Source organism: Mastomys coucha, unplaced genomic scaffold, assembly GCF_008632895.1.
Source record: "Mastomys coucha isolate ucsf_1 unplaced genomic scaffold, UCSF_Mcou_1 pScaffold15, whole genome shotgun sequence".
Classification (NCBI taxonomy): Eukaryota; Metazoa; Chordata; class Mammalia; order Rodentia; family Muridae; genus Mastomys; species Mastomys coucha.
Genome location: NW_022196897.1, coordinates 124,939,420 through 124,965,115, shown reverse-complemented (window position 1 = coordinate 124,965,115; position 25,696 = coordinate 124,939,420). Strand labels below are relative to the sequence as shown.

The 25,696-nt window shown below is 40.9% G+C and overlaps 1 protein-coding gene across 2 annotated transcripts in view; it reads right to left on the bottom strand.

Moving 5' to 3' along the window:
- Positions 1–1,002: 1,002 nt before the first annotated feature.
- Positions 1,003–25,696, bottom strand: part of Sptlc3 (serine palmitoyltransferase long chain base subunit 3) — a 142,696-nt gene continuing 118,002 nt past the window's right edge. The window contains exons 10-12 of one of the 2 annotated variants that reach the window (XM_031372049.1): positions 10,995–11,130; positions 5,704–5,833; positions 1,003–1,397 (exon numbers count right to left, since the gene is read on the bottom strand). In XM_031372049.1, coding sequence (XP_031227909.1) covers positions 1,251–1,397; positions 5,704–5,833; positions 10,995–11,130 — 413 coding nt within the window. In that variant the 3' untranslated portion in view covers positions 1,003–1,250. The remainder of the gene's footprint in view (positions 1,398–5,703; positions 5,834–10,994; positions 11,131–25,696) is intronic. The other variant, XM_031372050.1, reaches the window with a different exon arrangement.

Below are 25,696 nucleotides of genomic sequence, written 5' to 3'. Positions count from 1 at the left end.
TCTTTTGAAGTGATTTGTTTACAGTGTCATTTGATGGAGTGGAATGTTCTGTAACTCATTCGAACAGTTACAGAAGCTTGGCTGAAAGGTCACCACTGCTCTTTGGAGTTTCCAAGTCTGGGCACCATCTGGGAGCTTGTTAAAGATAAGGTTTTCCACTGGCTTTTTTCCATACCAACTAGAACCAATTAGCAGAGGACTAATTTTTCAGAGACGAGTGTGTCGTTTTTGTGTGTATGAGGAGGGTGAATCACAGTTGCACAAAAGTGTGCAATGCCACTTCTCATCAAATCTGAGTAGGTGTGCCAGGGAGGAACTAGACCTGAATCTGTATAGCCTGGAAGGAGACCTTTAAATACCTTAAATAATGAACCAGTCCATTTTTCAAGTGTGATTTGGGAATGTGTTGTAAGGGAAATTGGGTTTTACTATGTGCTCAGAATTCAATAGAAAAGTGGGAAGATAGTCCTTAAAGCCACAAAGGCCACGCATGCCAGCCTCACTCCCGGTGGCACCAGTACCATTTGGGTTGTTTTAACTTTATAGTTTTAGTCTAGATCCAAAACTGGCTTGTGATTGCTTCCCTTGTTCCTCTTTTAGAACACAAGAGCCACGATCTTTCCAAATCCTTAAAGCTTAACAATAAAGTTGTAGCAGAACATCAAGAGGAAAAGGACAGTGCGCTTCAAGGACGTCTCTGCACGCCACCGGCCAGTTCTGTACCCTCTCCCAAGCATTAACTGTGCCTTTTGACACCTGTCCTTGGAGACAGTCCAAATGTGACAAACAGAAGCAATGTCGCCTCTTCCTTTCTTGGAGCTTCCCACGATACATGTGAACTGTCACCGGTGGGACAAGGGACTCAGCTCCTTCCTGACACTCTTTTTCTGGTGTGCAGATGGTACACAGGAAGATTATCGAGTTAAAAATCAAAATCTTTTCCTTTTAGTTGGAACCCTTGAAAAGACTTGAGCCAAAAGCAACTGAAACACAGGGCCACGGCCATTTGCGCATATATATGTGTATTTACAGTAAAGGAGAGGGAAAACTTAAATCTAGAATTATATTCTTTTGCTTGGTAGCAGCAGGTTTGAGACATTAAGTAAATGATTATTTCCCCTTTTCAGTTAAGCTTGTTTGGAAAATGAAATTGTCCTTCGAAAGGGTAAGATACAATGATATTACTTTTGAGATAAAGAGGGAGGGAGGTTTTTCTGGCAGTCTTTATGTTCCATTTAGAGCCAGGAAACTTAGGCTTCTGTTTCGGAGTGCGTCTCTTCAAAGCTTGCTTCATTGTCGAAACTCTCCTTACTGTAGAGTACAGCACGTCCTGACTTCTTGAATGGGAAATATTTCACGTTCAGTAAATCACCGAGTTTATCAACAACTTCCAAAACCTGCAATGAGAAGCCCTCTGTAAGTTCTCTTTCAACTCCTCAGTGGCCCGCTTTGCAGAGCCCAGGTTAATGGTAAGCTTTCCAAAGACCCATAGTAACGTTTTTCCAGCAAAAAATCCATGGCATTAGGTTTTGGTTCCTAAGTCCTAGAAGAACCTTTTTAATTAATTGGTCTCTGTGGGTACATGTATGTGTACAGGTGTGTGATGCTAGAGAACAACCATTGGTGTCAATATTCAAGAGTCATCTGTTTTGTTTCTTGAGACAGGGTCTCTTGTTGTCCTGGAGCTTGCTGACCAGTGTGCTTCAGTAATTCTTCGTCTGCCTCCCCAGTGCTGGCATTACAAGCACATGTCATTACACTAAGCTTTTTAAAGGTAGGTTCTGGGAACTGAACTCATGGTTGCATGTTAGCATTTTATCAATTGAGCTAATCTCCCTTAGCATTCTAAAGAAGTAATGGATGATAATTCTCTTTATCTAATGCTCTAACTCAACATTGTAAATGATCTGTTTTAGGAGTGGCATGAGAGGAACATAAGACCTCTAACCCATCTAAACTTTTTCTTTATCTTAAGACTTGCATATAACCTCATAGAAGAAAATGACATGGTTGTAGAATACATTTGAGACTATGTCTTCAAATAGAGTAAACCAACAAAATAGAATGTTTTGGGCGCTTATAGCTTCCTTTTCAATCCTCCCAAAAGTTATTCCCAACACTAATTTTTAAAATATTCATTTCTTTTTTGTTTGTTTTTTTGAGACAAGGTTTCTCTGTGTAGCCCTGGCTATTCTAGAACTCACTCTGTAGACCAGGCTGGCCTCGAACTCAGAAATCTGCCTGCCTCTGCCTCCCAAGTGCTGAGATTAAAGGCATGCGCCACCACTGCCCAGCTAAAATACTCATTTCTACACTGTGCAGAATAACACAACTTAGACGCACAAAGAATCAAGACCACACATGTTTCAGTTTTCTATCAAAGCCCTCACTGAGGTATGGAAGAGTACTGTAGAGCCATGGGTGTCTCTGAGATGGGTGAGAAGGGAGGACATTCTTAATGCATTGGATTTACACTGGAGGTGATTTTAAGGAAGCAGACGTGTATTCTCCTTGGGTACTATCAATAAGCCAATGGCTGGGTATGTGTTTTTCATCTTTCTCTCAGAAGAGTAAAGAAAGCTAGATCTGTCAAGAAGGAGCCAGAAAGGGAAGGTGTTACATTAGCCTGTGTCTTTTCTGTTCCCAACCTGATCTCTGAATGATATCTCTCCCTTTTTCTCTTTTTCTTTGTGGATGTTTTGCATAGGTATATGTACTCACACGCATACACACACATCCAAGGCATGCACATGTATATATGTGCCCAAAGGCCAGGCATAGGCCAGACCAATACTTTCTGTATTGTTCTCCATTTTAATTTTTGGGACAGGGTCTCTCGCTGAACCGAATGTTACCAATTTAACAAGTTCAGAGATCTGCCAAGCTCTGCTTCTCCAGTGCTAGGATTGTAGGCACCCATGCTACCATTCCCAGCTTTTTACATGAATGCCTTGAATCCACACTCAGGTCCTAGTGATTTCACACTGACAACAAGCACTTTGCCAACTCACCATCTGCCCAGCCCTCTGACTACTTTCATGGTCTATTGTTTATATCTATGAGTGTTCACATCCAGTTGCTACCTTAGCCTCCTAACTGTTGAACAGGTTTAAGTTTCACTCTATGTTATCTTAAATAATGGTTCAGGAGTTTACATTGACATGCATGTGTGATCTCAGGAGGAGCTGTTGAGTTGATATATCAGTGCTCCTAGCATGCCAGGTATGTTAAAGCAATGAAGAATTTGTTAATGTGAGCCCAATGTCTGGTTACTACAGAGTTAGCTAATATTTGAGGTCTTAAAACTGTTTGGACAAGAAGGGATAAGATGTCTTCTCTGCTATCTACTTCATTTCTGTCACCTTTGGAAGCTTACTCCCTGTTCATTTTCACTTTGTAAGGTTTCCTTGTTGCTGTCTTCTTACTTCCTTGTGTAAACACTACAAGCCTTCCTCCAGCTTCCTTCTTTTCCCTTCCCCTCTCTTCTTCCCCCTTCTCTTTCAATGTCTCCCTCCATTTCTCTCCTTCTCTCTTCTTTTGTATCTCTCTGGTTTTTTCTCTCTACTTTCCTCCCCCTGTCAGTCTCTTTCTGTCTCTGCTCTGTCTCTCTCTTCTCATTCATCCCCTTTTGTCTCTCTTCACTTCCTCCTCTGTCTCTCCATCTCTTGCCTCCCCCTCATCTCTTTCTCTCTCCTTTCCTCTCCCTTTGTCTCTCTATAAATCACTGTCTCTATCTCTGTTTCTGTATCTATTTCTTTCTGCCTCTGCCTCTGTCTCTCTCTCTCATCTCTTTTGTCCCCTCTGTCTCTCTTTTGCCATCTCTCTGCCTCTCTAGCTCTGTTTCTCCCCTATTTCTTTCTCTCTCACCTCTCTTTGCCCTTCTTCTCTCTGTCTCTGTATTTGTCTCAGTGTCTCTCCTCCCCCACTCATTTCTCACTCTCCCCTCCTCCCTACATCTGCATTTCTCTCTCTCTCTCTCTCTCTAGTGTGTATGTGTGTAATTCAAGCTCAAAGGATACTCTTCACCCTTTTATTCGTTGTGCTTTCCTTTTTGTTCCTTGCATTCTCATAAAACCACCCACTCTAAGGAACACTGAGCTCCCAGTAATTGCTAGTCTAAAAGTTTCTTCTCATCTCCTACCCTATTTGAACTTTCTTATATTTAGGTAGCTTTTCTGTCTCTTTTTTTTTCCTTCCTGGAAACCGTTTGATGTTTAGTGTGCTATAGTAGCACACATCCTTCCTGGCATTTTTACCTACATCCTACCTATTTCCCTCCTGCAATTCCTTGTCTCAGGAAGTAGGTGTTCTCCCAGAGTCTGGCTTTCCACAGACCACTGTTGCTCATTTCTCAACAATTAGATCTTTTATCTTTGGCTTGAACTTGCCCACAGTTCCATAAACTCCAGTAGCTTTAGGCTTGCAATCCTTCCTGAGCTCTAGAATCGGTTTTCACTTTTATTCAGTGGTCCAGAGGCACATACTCTTAGTGCCATATTCCTCTACTTTCATTAAAGATGCTCAGATACTTACTCTACAATTTCTCTCATGTACTGATTGCCCATCCTTCTGTTCTGCAAGCCTGGAGAGCTAGAGAACTACCCTTGGTCTTCTCTGCTCAAGGCCCCCACCCCATTTACTCACTTGTCCAGCATTGGCAAGTCATGTATTCATAGTGTATAGTTGTAGATTTGCCTTTGAATTGTTGTTGTTTCCATTGGCACTGGGTAGAAATCACTTGTCAACTCTTATTTAATTTAGATGACTCCATTTCATGTCCCTTTCACTGGGCTCTTTCCTGCCTAACCTTCTTGGCACATTTAGTTCACCATGACTGATCATGTTACTCTAGTGGTCAGAAAGACTCAGTGATGTTTCCTAATTGTTGTTTAACAATGCCCATTTGAAAAGTCACTTTCCTTGTAAAGATTCGTTACTATAATAATGAACCTTGCTTTTGTGATCCCAGAGTTCTCTGTTATCTTCTCATGGTTAACTTATTCTGTCTGAAATTATCATTAGTTTGTTATTAATCTAGCTTGTCAATATTGTCTAATCTTTTTGTTCCAGGTTTTGAATATGATTCATACACATCATTGTTTATAAAAATGCATTCATATTATGGGATAGTTAACTTCAGACTGACCACAGTGGTTTAGTGTCCTGATATTATTTGTATAAAACTTAAAATGAAGTGACAATAAAATACATTTTAAATGGCTACTTCCTCACTCAAGTGTAATTGGTATTACATAGAAAAAGCCTTTATAGTTTTCCTATAAATATTGCTTAACTTAGCTCATATTTTATTACGGAAGTTTTTGTACCTGTAAAAACAAACCAGGCCATAATGCTTAGGGTATGTGCAAGATGAGCTTTACTTTTCAGAGCAGACAAATAGAAAATTTGACTACTCAGGCTTTTCTATGAAACCAAAATTCTGACTTGAATCAAGCCAGAATTGGATTTTCTTTTTCGTTTGTTGATTTGGGCATGTTGTTGGATATTACTGAAATACCACAGTGGTTTTTGTTTAGTTGTTTGTTTGCTAGTTTTTTTTTTTAACATTTAGCAGTGAGTTTTGTTTGTCATTAGTTTTCTTTTTCTCAGTCACTCTAGAGAACCCTAAGATGGTCAGTAAAAGGACTTGCTCAGAATCCAGGGTATTGGATGTAGTCACTCTGTTGGTAGATGGATACGTACTGTGTCTAACATCTCCCGGGTATGTGCTGAGGAAATGCTGAACCTAGCCCGACCTTCTGCCAGAGCAGTAGCTGGAAATCCAACAACCACCACCCCGATATTATTCTTAAGCAAGATTCTTCCAAAAGCACTTAGGGAAAGAGAAAAAAACAGATTAGCTGAGGGAAGATAGAATTATTCTGCTGAAAAAAGAATATGGTTAGTTGACCTGTTCTTTTTAAAAATGATATTAAGGAAAGGATGATTAACCTTTCTCCCACACAACACATCTAGAAAAAGGCAATTCCTTGCTGTCCCTCATAGCTGAGCATATGCTTTTTATGGAACTTGACACAGTGGTTGGACAGCTGTCAGTACAGAGTCTTTGGTATTGAGCAGGAAATGCTGGTGTCTGTGATGCTGTTGTAATAAGCTCAAACTGATATGGACTCCCTGATCTGCAGAGACCACGGACTAGAAATCAAAACAGCTAGTATAGTATAATGAAGCTGGAAATAATATTTATTAAATTGTGCACCTGCATGTTTTAAGAAGTTGAACTGCATTAATTGTGGACTATAAATTTGAAGATCAGGATTTGATATTCCTACACCAGAAATGAAGATTATATGCTACACCAAATAAGAAGTAAGTATTGGCAAAGAAAGATCTCGTCTTGTTTCTTTTGTTTGTTTTGTGTTTTGTTTTGTGTTTTTTAATTTGTGAGTGAACATAGAGAGGTGTGTACAAGAGGAATAACCTATTGTCTGGCTTCCAGGCATGAGGCGATGGAGGAGATAAGAGAACCTCATAGGTGCTTGTAGCCTAGAGAATGTCAGTCCTAGGACTAACATAGCTCTTGGAGGTAGAGAAACCTTTATAAGTCCCTCCTTCCCTCCATCTTTCTGCTTTTTGTTTATTTCAAAGTTAATTTCAGTAATGATCCCAGAATATTAAATTCAAAGTCTCTAAATCGCTCACTCTAAGAGCTGAAGTCAGATGAAAAAGGAATATTTACCCCCCTCCCCCCCCACACACACACCATGAGTTCTTTTTCTTTTGGGGCTCTGTTGCTCTCTGCAGGAAATCTTAATTGCCGAGTGGCTCTACCCACAAGTGATGTCAAGGTCTCATGTCTGTTCTTAGCATTAAGGGCTTTCTGGCATACTATGTTAGGCTGGAAGCTAACAGCAGCATAGAAACCTCTAGCCTTATTTTAGAAACAAAAACCAAAAAACTGAACCAGACTGCCCATACGTTCATCCACCTTATTACGCTATCCATTTTTTTTTGGTTGTCTCGTGGAGAATTCATGTTATCAAATAAAACAGTGGAGAGTGCAAAACCTACTGAATACACAATCCTTCTGCCCCACTGGCTTGGGCTAGGCAAGAGTTCCCCCTTTGATTTCTACTTAGAAGGCTACAAGGCGGCAAACCTTTCTAGCTGAGAAAGTTTGAAAACAGGGGCTGTTCTGTCTGCTTTCTTGATCACCCTATGGAAGGCTGCCCACAGCACTGCACAGGATGAGAGTGCAGAATTGTCTAAGAAACAAGCCAAGTGCTTTATTGCTAGATACAAACCACCTGACCCATGATCTCTGGCTAGATTTTGGGGCTCCCAGAAGACCATTTCACAGGTCCCTTTGTATCAAAGGAAATGAGTTTTGTCAAAGAATGTTGAAAAAAAAAATAACTGTTTGTTCATTGGATAATCTGGGGCCTCCCAGGAACATTTCTGAATTTAAAACTTAGACAACTTCAGAGAATATAGATGATTACATTTGATGTAATGAGTCTCTGGATATGTAACCTCAAAGCAAATCGGTGTTGCCATAGGGTAGAAGTAACCAATTATAAACCGTAATAATCATGGCAATATTGATAATAATAATAATAAGCATTATTGCTGCAGTGCATGTGACATTATAACAACTTGTATACCAAAATCTTCCAAGTGGCAATGACAGTGTAGGGGAAATATAAACCTTGTACTTCAGGCTTAAAGTAATATATGCCTTATGTGCATGCTTGAATTTTTTTATACCTATTTATTTATTTTGTGTGTATATGTACAGGCATGTGTGCCATGGCACATGTATGTATGTAGGTCAGAGGACAGCTTTTTGGAGTTGTTTTTCTCCTTCCAACACTCTATGTTGCTTTAGTGAGATGTACACTAAAGCTTGAAAGACTGTGTTGCAGGTTTCAGAGCTTGGGTCCCTGGGCAAAGAAAACTGGCAATGGATTCTTAGGTTCCACCAATGTAGATTTCAGAAATCAAACTCAGGTCATCGGGCTTGGCAGCAAGCATCCTCACCTGCTGAGCCATCTCACTAGCCTGATTTATACACGCCATGGCTGCAATTCTGTTGTACTAAAACCCACAGAGGATTGTACTGTTGCCATGTATTCAAAACCACGTCACACCTGAGATTATTTTTTTTATAATCTCATATGAGTATGGGAATATGAAGCGTTCTCAAGTTTTAAGTACATAGACGGTTTAAATGTCAAAATGTTTAAAAATTTTCTGTGCGTATGTGTATGTCTGGAGACATATGTGCACGTGCAAGCAGAGGTGGACTCGGGCTCTCCTTTCCAATTCTGTTCCACTTTTGTTTTCAATATATATTTTATTATGAATTTTGACAGCTTTACACATTAGTACTGTGTTTCTATCATCTTCACCTGCACTTCCTTTTTTTAGCATCGTCTAAATCCTCTCCTCTCCCTCTAAGGTTCATTACCTCTTCTCTTTTTAATTATTATTTTGAAGTAGTCACGCACTGGACCTATGGCTCATCGCTTTGGAGGGGCTGACTGGCCAAGGAGTTCCAAGGATCTGTCTGCTTTGGTATCCCCAGAGTTATGACTACAGCTGTGCACTCTGTGTTTTTACCTTCATGCTGGGGCTCAGGGAATCATTTTAGCAACTGTTCTGTGTCTCCCCAGACCCTGGCACCAAAGGTTTTAAAAGAAAATGAAAATAAGCGCATTCACACTGATACAATTTACTCTCTATTTTGAAAGCTTCTTCACATAAAACTTCTCAACAGAAGGAACATCATAGAAGGAAACAATGGCATGCGGGTGAGCACATCCCGCAGCTAACTCCCCACAAATACACAGCATGACTTTCTATGCCACCTGTCCTGGGTTTCCCTAGGGAACCTAAATAGGCCTTTTTTTTTTTTTTCCTGTCAAAGGGACTGATGGATTTTGAGCTGTCAAAGACAACATTCAAGACTGTTAGCCCAACCTTCTGTGTTGCTTTAATGAGATGTAGACTAAACTGGCAATGGATTCTTACATTCCTGATTACAACCTGGGTGAATCTAAGAAGGAAATCTAAGCCTTGTTAGTCTCATGGTCCCATTTATAAACTAGGGGGCAAGTAGTGTATCCATGGTGAGTGTTCCAGAAGGTTAAAAAGCCTTATTTAGAATATAATCAACATCAGCAGTGTAAGCTTCTCCTGAAGAACACTCATAAAATGCAGGGGACCAGAATCCGTGGTCCAATACAGCATAACTAATGCAGAGTAGCAGCATGTTCAGCACTCTTCCAAGGGTTCTGTTTTTATTATGTGCAATGATTATCTTGAAGAGCCATGCAGCGGCAACTTAACTTTCTTTTCAGTTGAAACTATGACTAATTAGTACAGTGTATAATGGTTGGCCATGATGGGATACTTACATTGTATCAAGAGCTGTAAGTAAGCACTATACATGAGATTGAAGTTACTAATAACAGACAACCTTGAAGAACTCTTACATAAAGAGCTTCGTTTCAGATGCCTCAGATACTCTTCTCTTTCTTCAGTACTGCAGAGTGGAGCCAGGGCTTTGTGTGTGCCAGGTAACTCTTCTATTACTGAGTTATATCCTCAGCCCTTTATTGTATTTAATCTCAGGAAGGGAATGCTAATCTGTCTTACTTCATCAGGAGGAAACTGGCCTTCAGAAGGTTGTTGGCTCACTCGTCCAAGATTCTCCAAGAAAGAATATGGGCCAAACTGATTCTGACCCTCTACTACAACATTAAGAGTAAGTGCTACATGAAATATATTGTATTAGGAAATTTGAAATGCATTTGAAAGTCAGTTCTGTTAGTATACTATTGGCTGATTATGTATCACAATGACATATTGTATATCTCGAAAAGCTCAAATAAAGATTTTTTTAAAAAAATATTGTCACCATAAAGAAATATTATGTGATATCCTACTTAGTATAGTTTTTATATTTTATGTATCAGCATAAAAACAAATTTAATTAAAAACATGCTCATTGGATTACTCATTGGATTGTTTGCTCATCCAACTTGTTGGGATTCTAATTCTGGTCTCCATCTCCCTGCACACCCCTTACTGCTCTTACTCTGTTACCATGCATTGTGAACCTCAACAAGCTTATACTGAGTACCTTCTTTTGAGCAAATAGTGAAATATTAGGTAGACATGTTTTAAATTTGAAGTCTTCTTTCATAGGGCATGCTATTTACCCAGTCATTTTCTTTGAATAAGTGCATGTGTTCTTTTGTGCCCTCAAAAATTAGAAGGTAGAATCAGATTAGATTAGTGGCTGTGCAGAATCTGCATTGTCATTCCTCCCCTGCCATTGCACTGAGCAGGGTGGTATTGTATTCTGTCTCCTTGGACACTCAGTGCATTGTTTCTTTGACCTATATTTGTGAACAAAGGGCTGACTGATGCTGATGGTGTGGCCTACTAAGTAACTCATTCACATATGTGTTTCAAGTGCTTGATATTTTGCTGTAGCAAAAATCACACAAGAATACATTTAGAAGAATGAGCCTTTTGAGAATTTATGATTCACTTCTACTCAGGATGAGTTCTCCACAGGCTAGGCTCTAAATTCTTTTAATGATTTTTTTTTTTTTTTTGTATTCTAAAAATCTGTTTAGGTAGATGGATGATGGGTCAAACAGAAAGCTCCAATACTGGAGTTATGTGTTGGAGGGACAGTCTTGAGTCAGATGGAGGATCAAGACCATTTATCTATCTTACAATTCAGATAAACCATTTCCCCAAATTTACAGAGCTTGAAAATGGTGTAGAGAGGTGAGCCTTAGCACCAGTCTCCTTTTCTGGAAGGTACATGGAAAAATTACTAAAGATGCTGGCAGATGGCTTTTGAGAAGCCATGTGTCTGAGGTCAGAACTCAAGCACCTCACCAAGCACGTAATCTAGTTCATGAGTGACTTAGAAACCTCATGGCATCAAACATCCTATCTCTGTCATGACACACTGGGCATTGGCATGATTCTGAGGGTTGATGGATACTCACGACACTTTAGCAGGCATGTAGAGGAGCACAGGGATCACGGGAGAGAAATCATTGCCATAGATGATGAATCCCATCTCTATGAGTCGCCGTCGGAAGTATTTAATGTTTTCTCTAAGTTTCTGTATTCTCTGCATGCCTGAAAGGACACAGGCATGAAACCCTTCAATCTCCATCAGAAAGAGAGAAGTAAAGGTTAGATTAACCTGGCAAACATTTTGCCCCCCTGTGGGCTTGCTTATCAGCTAAGAGGAGTTGGAAATAGGTGATCAGACACAAGTACTGTGTTGTGCCTAGGAGACAATATGGGAAAAGGATGTGTTAAGTGCTGTAGGACTAGTGGGAGCAAGTACCTCTTGTGTATAGACTCCATGTCCAGTGTTTTAATCATTAACTCAGGAGAAGGGAGTATAATAAGAAATGTATGTATACACACACCCATACAATCAGTTGTTGGTAACATTCTTTATCCAAATTGAACCATATCATTAAATTCATAGACTAAGTCTCTAATCAAAGGGAAATTTATCTAACCTCAATTTATAGAAGTAACATGACACTGAATAAGGATGGGGCCAGCTGAGACCAGGTTTGCTTCATAAGCATTTGGTAGTATTAGAGAGAGGATGAAAAGGAGGATTTCTGCTTTTCTCAGCCAGAAAGTGAAGACAACATTGGTTTGAAACAGGGCAGGCAAAACATATGTGTCTTTGTCAAACATACTGATGCCTTAGTTAAGTTCAAAAAATCCTCTGTCCAAAGTGCCTCGGTACTGTGGTCACACACAGACATAAGATGACAGAGGGAATTAAATAGAAGGAGAAAGGTACCTTGTTAGTAGGTAGTGTGCCAATCTCATAAAGAGAAGAAAAAGTTCTGAAGACATCTGTTCACATCAGTCCTTCCTTTAGTGGATATAGGTGAACAGACAAGCCAGAGTTAGCAGGTGTTTACTCAGTGAGAATGAATAGGATTCAATATTTAAGTACCCTAGAAGTTAACTGAGTGTTAGCCTTTGGGAAATGGTTGCTATTCTGCAGGGATGGGTTACTCTAACTGTGGCTGTCTCTAGGTGACTTCCACGCATATTGGTTAGGTGCTCATTTAAAGTAGACTAAGGCCATGCACTAGAAGTCATTCAACAGTTTGAATATCACTGGTGGGTGTTTGTAACTCTCCAGAGAACAAAGGTGAAAACTTCAGGAAACGTGTTAATTGCGGTCATCATGGTTCTTGAAAAATGGTTGAGCTGTGGAATCTTTGGTTCAGCATCTTTCTTCCAGTAGATGTTGATATTTGAGTGAGCTTGATGCATTGCTCCACTTGTTACATTGACTTGGCCAGTTGGAATATTCTACCCTACTGATTGGTTCAATAGTGGAATAAAATTTGGAAATATCAGTCTTTGTCTCAGATCCTCGGAAGAAGGGAAAGAATGGGAAGCTAGATCTTTGTCAGCTTACCCAGTTGACAAGAATGTTATTGACTCTGATAAAACCCAAGGCATGGGTAGTGAGGGTCTTAAATGAAACACTTAACATCTAGCCACGGGTAAGCTAGGACATCAGTTGGACTTTCCGTTACGTGAACCAGTAAGTGGTCTTTTCTATCACCTGTGAGCAAAAGTTTCTAGGGTCAGATGGCCACTACTTTGGTCAGGCAGCATACAGCAGTCTCAGTGGATAATATGAATAGAGTGCTGGTGAGATGGATCAGTGGTTATAGGCACAAGTCTGATGATCTTAGTTTGATCCCTGAATCCCACCAGGTGGCAGGAAAGAAATAACTCCTGAGAGCTGACCTCTGATCTACTGATCTACACACACACACACACACACACACACACACACACACACACACACACATTCACACACACACACACATACACCTGTATATCCAAGCCCTCGCGTGTGCGTAGACACACACACACACCTGTATATCCAAGCACTCACATGTGCATAGACACACACACACACACCTGTATATCCAAGCACTCACATGTGCCTACACACACACATACACACACACACCTGTATATCCAAACACTCACATGTGCATAGACACACACACACACACACACACACACACAGACAGAGACAGAGAAATACAGAGAGAGACAGAGAGAGACAGAGAGACAAAGACATAGAGAGAATTAAATAAATATTGAAAAGACAGCAGGAGTAACAATGATTTTATATATATGTATGTATATATATATATATATACATGTATATATATGTCATCACAGTTTTAGGCAGGTACCATATAATAACTTACCTATTACTACTTTATTATGACAATATCGAGGTAGGTACTGTAATCTTATATACTACATAAGGGAAAGCAAGTACTTACTTAAATTTATAAAGTTTATAGCTAGTTGAGCTAGAATTTAGCCCAAGAACCAAGAAATTGGGTTCTAGAATTTGATTTGTTAACCTTTACACTGGTGTTCTGTCTACATAATGAACAGATGGTGGCCACCTTTTCTAGTCTGTAATAAAATTCTAATCTCTATAGTAATAATTGATCATAATTATGCCCATATTTTATAGTAGAGAAAGTGGAGAAGTCGAAGGACTCATGTTGTAAAGGGTTGGACAGACATCGAGGATTAAGAGTCCAAAGCCTGATAAAGGAGAGACTTTGTGAAGCCCTTCCACTTTGGCTGTGGGGCCTGAAGGTTCACTTTACCCAAGGAGTAAAGTGAACTTGTAGACAGTCCTGAAGTCATTTGTTTATCTAGTCTTCTTGGTGTGTTTAACGATAAAATCAGTCATTCCCCAAATACATTAGATCTTCTTTCACAAATTTTCTTTGATCATTTGTTCTAAAGGGACCTAACATTAATTGCCTAATTGTACCAACTGTACATGCAGAGGAATGGAGATTTTGTTGAGTAGAACATGAAGAAGTGGGATGTTAAATGCCTCATTTATCCACGCTTCTTTTCTGTAATTGCTCCTTATCTAACTCCAGTTTTCAAGGAAGATCCTTTCTCAAGTATTTTAGTTCCTGGTAAGCAGATTATGATAGGAAAAATAAAAAATCAAAATACAAAACTAAAATACCTGTTGCATTTTAGTTCCCTAATCCTGGCCACAGATAGGAGGTAGAGATTCCCTTGACCTAAGGAGAGTTCAATTGGGTATTGGTCAGGGAATCATGATGTTGTCTGTCATTACAAAGAGATGATAGGTACTAATTAAGTCAATCATATCTTCTTGCTAGTAGAGTTTAGATATGAAAAACTATAAAACTAACAGTCGATAGAACAAAATTAGAGGAAGGGGGAGAAAAAGTTGTAGCAGAATCCGTGAGATAAAGTGAGTCACTGGTTAAGAAAAGCAAGGGCAAGCTGTGGAGAACAAAGTTCACTGGCAGCAGTGAGGGGAGAAGATGCATGAACAGAAAAGGATCCGTGGGAAGGTAGGTGTGAAATGGAACAGTCGGATTAGATAGATATGGATATGGATATAGATATAGATAGGTATAGACAATAGAGATACATCCATGACTCTAATGAACACCCTAAAGGAAAGTTATGTGGTATTATCATAGTTTACACTAGGGAGATTAGAGCAAATATCAGGTAGCCTGGCTCCAATAATGACCGGGCTGGGATCTAAAGTGTGAATAAGTTATTAAGTAAAAAAAAAAAAACAAAAAACAAAACACCAGAGAAGAACAACCAGTTAGAGAGAGCAATGCAAGGGTGCAATGGTGAGTACCATCGGAGGGTGGTAGAGAACTAAGTGAATTGTGATGAGCCAGAGCAAGGGAAGATTGCCTGATGAAAAAGAGGAGGGATGCATGGAGCTGGATGGAAGAATCCAACATTTAAATGTTGTGATGAGAGTAAACCTAAAATGAGGAGAGAGAGAGGGGGGGGAAGGAGAGAGAGAGAGGGAAAGGGAGAGAGACAGAGAGAGAGAGAGGGAGAGAGAGAGAAAGGAAGAGAGAGGAAGAGAGAGGAAGAAGAATATGCAGGAGATGAAATAATATTCCTGGGATTTTTCAACATAGTAATCACTGATAACAATCTTTATCCTGAGATTCTGGAAGGGCCACCAGAGTGAAAGAAACAGGAAATTTCAGGAATGGTTTACTTTCATGTATATATTCTCCCCCCCACCCCCAACACTCACCCATCCCTCAAGAACCAAAAGGATCAACAATAAAAAACCACAATCCTGATTTCTCTGCTCTCCCGTTCTAGATTTGTCAATTGTGTGGAATCTGAAAATATGCAGGGCTGTCTGTATAAATTCTACTGAGTGGACACATTTTAAGTCATTTTAAAAATAATTGTTCTATAATATGCTGAAATGTCTCCTGGGAACTTATATGTATACATGGAAGTGTCCTTCCTGAAGTATAAAACCAGAAATTGAGGGGTGGGGTGCTGTTTGCCTATCCTTTGAAACTCCATGCCTAGGGAGATTAGAGCATCGAGTGGGAGAATAGGCCAATCTAGAAGAGGGATGTGGTAAGATGTGATGTGAAGGTGATTGAAAAGAAGGCGTGGCTACCTCCCAGCCACCCAAATGTATTCCATATGGCCTATCTTCTTGTGTGCTCAGCACTTTTGTTGATTGTTAGCTACAGGACGAACAGATGACTTCATCAGACTGGGCCTGATGGTTCCTAAATGTTCCCCTCAAAGACTTGGAGGATTTCCTGGTCGGTAAGTACACAGATGACTTAAATTGCTTTTCCCAGTGGCATTATCTTTGCACTTGCCTACAGTGACTCATCTATCATTGGACAGCCCAGCTACTTAATTGGCCCCGTCTGTCTTCTTTTCCTCAATTAACTCAAGTAACTAGATCATAAGCGAGTGTCACCACTTCACTACTTCTCGAAGCTTTTCAAACTTAATAAAACCGGTCAGATTTTTTTGTTCTGAGTTTATCTGATTTGTAAGAATTGGAAGGGTCACTCTTGTCCTGTCCTTCCTGTCTTTGAACCACTTATCAGTACAGTTACGGCTGATAAGCCACCATGGGGACACACTTTGTAGTTACCATGCTTTCTCATACAGGTCAATTCCAAATGCCTTTGAGGTCTTTGGTATTGGCCAAGATACAGCTCCTTTCAATTACTCAATTCCTCACTCTTTAAAGTCGAAAACGTTTGCATTCTCCTGAAGGGCCTGGGGGCAAAGGGGAATTTGTACATATAAAACGCTGCTCATCTAGACAGGATGTGGGTGATTGTACTAATTATGGTGTGCTTTGAGATCCGTGCTTGAAGAGGGCTTGGTAAAAGCAGAAGAAATATTTGGCAGGGTCCTTGTGCACAGGAATGGTTGCTGTCGAGACAGCACCCAGGCATTCTGCAGACTGGGCATTGCAGTCAGATCCTGTTTGAAAGGCATAAAGCTGCTAATTACAGAGGTTCAGCTCTTCTGCTGCAGATTCCATACAAGGTCCCAGTCAGCTAAAGAAACGAATAAGATGATCCTAACACAGGCTTCTAGAGAATTTATATGTTTATTTTGCTAAACTCGGGGCTGAGTGTTGTCAGGGGAAGGAATAGGCTTCAGAGTTAAGTGACTTGCCATCAAGCTGGACCGGGGAAATCTTGAGTCCCTCACTGTTACCTGCAAGGTAAAGGTAAGATTCTCAGGGAGATGGGGAGAAATGAAGACTGTTAAAGCAAGAGACCTGATCCATACAGCAACTGGGATCCAGCATGTACTTGGGAGTTAATTCTCAGTCTCCCCAGTTTTCAGCAGCCTCAGTGTCACCTTGGCATCACCTGGAGAGGTTGTAGAATCAATCATATGCCAAGATTGCACCTAAGACCCATTGAATTGTGGACTTCTGGGGATGGCATGCATTTTGATTTTCAAAAGGAGATTTGGTAATTTCAGAAACTGATGCTATTGCCAGTTTATTCATAAGGCTGTGCATGCTTGTGGCAGGTATCTGGCTATTTTTTGACCCTAAAGTTGGATTTGAAAATTAAAAAAATATATGGAGAGTTAGCAGCAGCCTCTCCCTTGATATCATATGGAGGTAGCTACTGAATCCTGGTTTCCTTTTGTGCAGGTAACCTGCTTTCCTGGGAGTTCCCTGCTCCAGGGTGCTCACTCAGCTTGAGATCAGCCCCCTCATCTGCCTCATCGCTTTCAGAGGGTAGGTGGGGTTAAGGGTGAACCCGAACCTGTGCCTGAAAAGGAGCCATGTGCTGTCATTCTCACCATTCAGTTTTCCAGCCCCACCTTCTGAGAGCTAGGTTAACAGAGGCCATGGATACTTTAACCTTCCCTCCGATGCTGTTAAAACAAAAACAGCTGGGGCAGAGGAAGGAAAACAAATAAAACACAAAGCCTCTCACTACAAAGCCTTGCAGTCCCCTAATAAAAACAATGGTTTGTGGCAGTTCCAGAAATATGTTTAGGACAACTCAGTCTCCTGGAGGAGCAGAAGGAATTGAGGATAGTGGAGGCTGCCAGAGTGACCTGTCTCGAAGGAGAAAACTTTCTTCCCCATCAAATCACTGTCACGCTTGGGGGTGGAGCGGGTGGGTGGGCAATTGAGAATGAAAAAAAGAGATGGTTTGATGCTCTCGTGGGCCAACACAGTGTCACTGTCAGTTTCTAGCAGAGGAACATATATACCCAGATGGCAATGGGTGACTTATTTTAGCATTTCTCATGCTTAAAAATGGACATGTGGGAATACACACATGTGTATTGACCCTCAATTAAAATATTTAGCACACTACTATTGTCAGAACACTGACTTGGGCAATCTAGCACTCCGGCTTGGGTAGTATTACTTGAAAAATGAGGTCCTTGTCTCCATAGATGGAAAGTATCTTTCTGTAAAACATTTCTCACCATTTAAGCAGTTGGTATTTCAGAAAAATTAGCCCATGGAAAATCAAATTGACATTAGAGAATGCCTACAGTAGTATAAACCCTTTCTTAGTCCTGGCACTCCCCTGACTGTTTCCCTGGCATGACCCAGAGTGTGGGGTGCTGAGCAGCCCTGGCAGTAAAGTTTCCATGTGGCAGCAGGAACCCAGTGTCTGTTATTTTTAAGCACTGGACACCAGACAGGACATTTTGTTTTCAAGACACTCAGGGGCAGAGAGATCTCAGGGAAGATGAAGAGGCTACGGGTGGTGAGAACCGTAAGAACCACATTAGCAGTGGTAGGCTTCCCAGTAGGGTGGAGACAACGGCCTTTGGACTGGTTTGCGTAGGGAAGCACACATTTTTATAAGGCGGCAGAGCTCTCCCTTTTGATGTCAGGATTCCAAGGTTACGGCATGTTTTATAGCTACACACACATGTGCCAGGGGTTCTTTAGTCTGCGCAGTCCTGTCCCTGGGGAATGTACACAGAGGGGCAGATTGGATTTGAGGCAGGGGCAGCTAGCAATCTTTATGGCCTGATTTCAAGGGCTCTGAAGAAGAGCTGATACTACAAAGCTACTCAAACACACTGACAGGGGTGTACCCCACCCAGCAGGATAAGAAAGGTCATCTGCACATTAAGGAGGAGTCAGAGAGTGATGTTTTTGGAATCCTTTACAGACGTGGAAACTGAGGCTGGAGGATTATGAAAGTATTGCCAAGATAATGTGGAGACTGGATCTGCTTTATCAGAGTCTCAAGAGTTAGCTTGAGAATTGGCATCATGTGAGCTCCAAGACACAAGGATAGACGCATTTGGCACACAGAAAGCTCTTATGACATACAGAAGCTGGGTCAGCCGTGGAAGCAGGAATGGAGCTCTTTGAAGAGAAATGGTCTAATCAAGAGGGAGATAGAAAACAACATACATAGAGTAACGCATGCCATTTGCCGTGTGTATTACCATGATGCCATCTCCTGAATATTATTAATTGAATGGTCAATTTGCATTTAAATGGAGAGTAGTATCTTAGCAAGTCCCTAATACTAGAATTTAATACATTAAAGAAGGGACGGACTTCCCAGAGCCCTTATGAATTAGTGATTTTTAACACACAAAGGTTTCTGAAATTTTAAAAATTAAGGGTAATAAGAAAATAAGATAAATTTCCTTATGTGCAGAATCAATTTCTCCTCACCTCCTCTCTCTATAAATACATATATATATATGCATGTATGTAAGTATATATAAAGATATGTGTGTGCATGTGTGTGTTCATATGAAGGTATAAAGAAGACAGGTTTTTTGAGGGAAGATGGAGAGCAGCAGGAAGAAGGACAAGAGAAGGTAATGGGAATGAATATAAGCATAATGTGTGAAAATAATGAAAGCCATTATTTTATACAGCAAGTAAAGGAACTAGCAGACATATCAACCTTCTACTTCAGAGATTATGTTCTAGAAGGTCTGGGGTTGACCTTTTAAAAGAGCTCATGGGACAATTGTGATGTCTATCTCTATTTAAGAACTACGGTTCAAAGTGACACATTACATTGAGGTTGATTTAATAACAATAATAATGATGGTAAAGATAATAATAACAATAAAATAAATTGTAACTGAAGACAGCAGAGAACAATCAAAAGAGTTTCTGGGACCTGTCTGATCACCAGTCTGGTTGATGGGGATGATGGGGATGATGAGGATGATGAGGATGATGGGGATGAAGGGGTTGACAGGGTTGATGGGGATGATGGGGATGAAGGGGATGATGGGGATGATGGGGATGAAGGGGATGATGGGGATGATGGGGATGATGGGGATGATGGTAATTGCTGATCTATGTACTTCCCAGGTTGTAGAAGGATGATAACTCAGGACTTTCTGATATATGGCTTTTCATATACAGATGGCAGCAAAGGATGTGTCAAAAGAAATGTCCTGGACTGAGTAACTGAGTTGATAGGTCCCTCTAGAAAGGACTCCTAGAAGTCAGAGAAATCAAAGTGGCCACTAGCAAGCCCTGTAGGGAGGGACAGCTAGCTAGCTTGTTTTAAAAACTTTGGATTTACTATTGGCTCAGAAGTGGGGTGCTGGTGGAGCCTAGTCCTTCTCCTTCTCCCATATAACACCAGCACCAGGGCCAAGTGCCAGAGGGCTGTGAACCCAATTTCCAAGGTTCAAAAGTGACTCCACCACCACGGGTCTGTATTTCCTCATTCCACATCTTTCCGTCTTCACCTATAAAACTGGGAATAATGCTGGCTATACTGCATATTTCTTTCTAGTATGAAGATTCAATATTAATCATTTAGTGGAGCGACAGGCACAGAAGAAATTCAATGTTGTAAAATTAAACAAAAATGTGTGTTTAATTCAGCAGGCTTCAAAAATTTTCCACAGTTCAAAAATAGTAAAAACCATTAGTTTGAACTAAAACCTGGCTGCTTGAGTTGGATTTGCTCCCAAAGGCTATCCTCATGGCCAGTGTCACTACAGTCTATCAGGCTATCCTTTAGTCCTTGTAGATTTTGGGGGGGGGGTGCCAGGGATTTGCTTTCATTATATTCCTACCTCTCAGAATTTAGTGTTCCCTGGAGTAATTTTCACTCTCAGTATTCAGTTTGAAGCAGATCATTGCTGGGAATGTAACTCTTGCAGTTATCTCATACACGTGTGTGCAAACACACGCACACACACACACACTCCTTAAAGCTCTAGAGATATGAACAAGCAGCGATACCTTCATGCAGTGTGACCCCCTTACACAAGGGGCCTTCTGGAAGAAAGAGATTTGAGGAAAGAGGCCTGGCTAAGGAGACTCTTCTACTGTCTTTGAGGGCGAAGGAGCTACCTGCTAAGGAATGAGTGACCCCGACATGTAGAGAATGACTCTGGCATCTAGCCAACAAGAAAATGGGGACCTCAGTCTAAATGCATCCCCAGAGAAATGAGTTTGGTTATGGGAGAGGAGCCTGAGTTGCTGAAAAAGGTAGATGGTACCATCTTACTTCAGCCTTCTGGGGAGGCTTTGCTCAGATTCTCACCAAGGTAACTGATAATAAACGGGGCATTGTGATAATAAACGGGGCATTGTTTTAAGTGGCCACTTAGGGCAATTTGTTATGCAGAAACAGAAAGCTAATACATTCCTTATAGCTCAAACTCACACATGCTGGGCTTCGTTAGGCATGAATCCACCTGCTTAATCCTCCCCAGCTGTGGCTGGTAAGGTAGCTGGTTTCCTCTCTGAAAATCTCCAAACCAGTGTGAGGCTGAGCAAGTTTCACTGCACAGTTGTAAATGAGCCTACGATGAGAGAAACAAAGGCTGGTGTGGAACACCAGCTCTTTTTCACTGTACAAGATGAGACAAATAGAGTTATCTTCTTTACTTCTCTAGTTGTGCTGAAACAGTATAGGATTCCGTGTGTTACATCTCAACTCCCCAGTCTCAAGAGTCTTTTCACTGAGAGCCTAAGAGGAGGGAGAAGCTTCCGCGGGGTTTCAAATGGCTGAGAGGAAGGGGCCAGAGGATCTTGGTTCCTGTATCATCTAAAAAACAAACACTTCCCTTTAAGCTTTGTGAGGACACACAAGCCAGGGTTGATTTCACTAGCCTGACATAAAAGTTCTGTCATTAGCTAACCCCTAAGATGAAGCAAATGAGGAGGCACAAGGCCCCGGAAAAGTTTGCCAGGCGTTTCTGTGTAATCAGGCAAACATCCCCTTCCTATCCAAGAGTTCAGTGTGTTGGCTAATTTTGTGTTCATTGGATAAACTCAAGTTGTCCTGTGCGTATATGAGCAGCAATAAGGCAGGGAGGCACATGCCTGCCACCTTGATTGCTGACCATGACCTTAGGTCTGCTCACACAAAAAAGACCAGGTAGAACTTCTCTCCCCACCAGCACAGGTGATTAATCATGGACGGAGGCAGGCCCTCAGTTGAAAGCCAGTGGAGCGGAGCACCTGACATCTGGTTTATATTAGCTATTGCCGAAATGCCAGTGGCCTGAAACCATTTAGAAAACGCGGCTCTCCGTGCCCTCTGCTTCCTTCTCAGCTTCTTTCTCTGTCTCCAGCTGGTAACCAAGTGGCAAATATATTTAGGAAGCAGCCGCTAATTCCTCCCTCAACAATGCCAAGGGCCTTCCATGCCAGGACCCTCAGACAGTGCACTTTGCATGGAATTCTGTCAATGCCTATTACATTCATCAAGGGATCTCGGAGGAACAGAGCAAACACATTGCTGAGTTTGACTGGAAGAAAAAAAAAACCTGGCAGGAGGGCCCGTTTCCTATTCTCTGAGCTCTTTGCTGCAAAAGACAATGAGCAATGTGAGAAGACCTTTTAAACTTCGAGTTTAACGGTAGACCCTTTACCCCATGGTCCCTTCTTACTATCTTTTCCTAATAGAAGAAGGGACAGAGTTTTGGATGAAAAATAAATTTCTAGAGAAACACAGGCAAGATAAGCTTGGTGAAAGCAAAGAATAGGCGTGCTTCCCAGCTAGCTAACAGCTAGCACGGGAGCAAACCAATATCAGGTGAAAGAAGTTAGTACTGCATCTCATGAAAAACACAAACAGTGGGGAAGAGACCGAATTCCTCTTGAGAGCTAATAGCTGTCACTCACCCTGCTCCCTTCTTTCTCAGTCTCAGTGCCCTAAATCTTCTCACTTAGACACTGTTGTCTTTAAACCTATCAGACTCAAGTGTAAAAATATGTGTGTCCTGTTCCAGAGATCAGAGTAAAGGTTGAAGGTCACAGCTGGAAGGATCTGGCGCCACTTTCTCCAAGTCCACGTTGGGTTAGGAGCAGGGTCAGTGCCTCACTTGCCTGCCTCTTGATAAGCTTCCAAATGATCAGAATGAATGAAATAACTCTAGACAAAAGGATTGAGAAATGAAACATGGTTGTTGTTGTTGTTGTTGTTTAGGTTAAATATATTCTAAATATCAATAACTCATTTTTCCTCTTTTCTTTGTCTTCTCTTTAAGTGGTACATTAAAAAATGAGTTTCAAAAATAATGAGGTTACACGAAAGACTCTGGCATTTTATTTAGCACTTCTCTTAGCAATTGAATTGCTAAGACGTTTAAGCTTTAGAAATTTTACAAAAGTCTCAGAATGAACTATTTGGCAGGAACTTGCCCATTTAACCGTGTAACAATAGTAACAAACGGTTCTTTTCTAAGACAGTGAAATGCTTAGGGTGAAGTTGATCAGGGTGTTTTCTTATGAACTCAGTCTTGGTATGGGATATCCAAGTCCCATTCTCTGGGTTCAGATTTCAGACTTCTGTGTTTGGTCACTAAGTAAGTCAAGGGTTGGCTATGATTACAACATGAACACTTGTGTCTCCATCCCTCCTTAGACACTAGCTTCCCTTAGTCTCTGCTTTCAAAAGAATTCAAGGAGAACTAAGTAGAACTGACTAAAAAAAAAATCCATCCAAGCTCAGATAATTAACCCAAGTGGTCATATTCTTAAATTACAATCTGTAAATTTCTGATAATGGTACCATTTTCTGTTTCATTATAACCCTTAAATTTTTTTCTCTGTTTCTGTATGAATTCAAGACTTTTTCTATTTTTTTTTTTGTCAATTAATTTTTTTTTTTTTACTAGTGAAATGTCCTCAGGGTCCATCACCATAAAATACATGGTGTTTCAGAGTTTATAACACAATGGTAGCACTACCACTATGCATTATGGTGGAACACAGGTCTGTGAAAAAGAAGAGAAGTGGCTGTGGTCAAGCAGGCCTAGTAGCCCTGAGAGCTTACGTGAAAGAAAGAGATCCTTCCAGTCCTCTGAGTACTATTTCTCCCTTGTTCTGACCTACTCATATTATATCCAGCTCAAGAGTCCATCTGCTCAGCCATTGGAGAAAGACTGGGGAAGTGTCTAAAATGTATAAGATCGTAATGTCCCTCAGGAAGTCTGAGGATGGTGAAGACTGGTAACCTTTTTTATTTTTTTTAACCAAAGATGAGTTTTATTCTCCCGAGTAGATGGTTTCTTTTTCCCTTCCAGGCTTTCTCTGTGGTTCTGCAAAATCATTTGATTGGGTTATAGCCAGTGGATTTTGGAGGAGAAAGGTAATGTACCTCTCGGGTCACAGCCCATGAAAGTGTCATGCACAGTCCAAGTTCCTTGCCCTGTTGGAAAGTTTGGGAGTCTCTTTTTGGAAGAGTTTTCATCCCAGACCCCTTACTGTCCTGCAGATTGTGCTGTAGGTGTTACACACTAGGCAAGTATCCACCTCTACATCCCCAGGCTTCTTTTTACTTTTTGCTTAGAGTCTTGCTATGTTGACCAGGCTGGCACTGAACTTGCAATCCTGGGTCTCCATCTTTTAACTCAAGGAAGAAGTAAATTACTATTGTGCTAAATGAATGATATGTTGGGAGTTCTCTGTTCTCTCAACCAAGATACCGTCACTGATCCTAAAATCTGTAATGAGTGATTACTATAAAAAGCTATCAAGAATTCAGAATCCTAATGCCCTGCTACCTTTTCTTAGCTGTGGAGTATCAAAGAAAACCCACATTTTCCTGTGGAATTTTAGTTTCTCAACTTCTCATTACCATGCACGGTGGAACCCCACAGAAAAAGGCATTGAAGTGCAAATGCTCATTATGACAGAGGAGGGGAGGGAAAGGAGGGAGCAGAAGAGCACATGGGATACTAGAGTCAGCCTACTCACCTTTACTTCAGAAATGCAGGCTCTTGGACAGACAGGGTTGGATGGGGCACAATTCCTGTTGATTACTATGTATTAAAAAGTCAAATGCACCTTTGAATTTTAGATGGTGTCTCTGTCTGAAGCACTAAGTGAGGGATTCAGTTAGCCTGCTTGGATAATTAGAGGCACAGTTCTGGTTTTGCTTCTGCTATTTGAGTAGTGCTGGCCGGAATTATTCAGTCTACCTACTTCACTTCTATGTCTAGACAAATCCTAGTGGACACAATGTAAAAGCATTCATTTATCAAGAAGATAGAATAGTATCTCTAGATTTGGGCTCATGCATGGATCTACCCAGTTAGTGATTCTAATTCTAACAGTTGAACCAAAATAGCACCATAGATGACATTGAAGGGGAAGGATGGTACAAGTGCTCTTAGATGGTGTGTAGGTCGCAAAGCTTGAGGGGGATCAGATTTGTCCCAAAGCCAATATTTGGTGAGCAGTCATTCACTAACTTTATGCCTCAAGGCATGATTTAATACCTGCTCACTACTTATTTGAAGAGCTTCATTAGAAAAGTGTCTGATCACAGAGTACGCCACACTCCCAGGTGATCTAACAAGCCCAGGATCCCAGGATCCCAGAACCACAGGATCACAGAGACAGCTTGACTTTGAGGAGTTCTGACACAACCAGGATCACAGGAAGTATAGGCTCCAGTCAGATTTAGCAAAGGCAGGTAGCACTAGAGTTAACCAGATGGCGGGGGTGGAGGGACAAACATAAGAAAATAAACAACACAAACCAAGGTCACATGCCATCAACAGAATCCAATTCTCCCACAATAGCAAGTCTTGGACACACCATCACACCGGAAATCCATGATTCAGATATAAAATCACTTATCATGATGATGATACAGGACCTTAAGAAAGACATAAATAGCACCCTCAAAGAAATACAGGAGAACACAGATAAAGAGCTAGAAGTTCTTAAAGAGGAAACACAAAAATCCCTAAAAGAGCTACTACAGGAAAACACAATCAAACAGATGAAGGAAATGAACAAAACCAACCATCCAGAATCTAAAAATGGAAATAGAAACAATAAAGAAATCAGAAAGAGAAACAACCCTGGAGA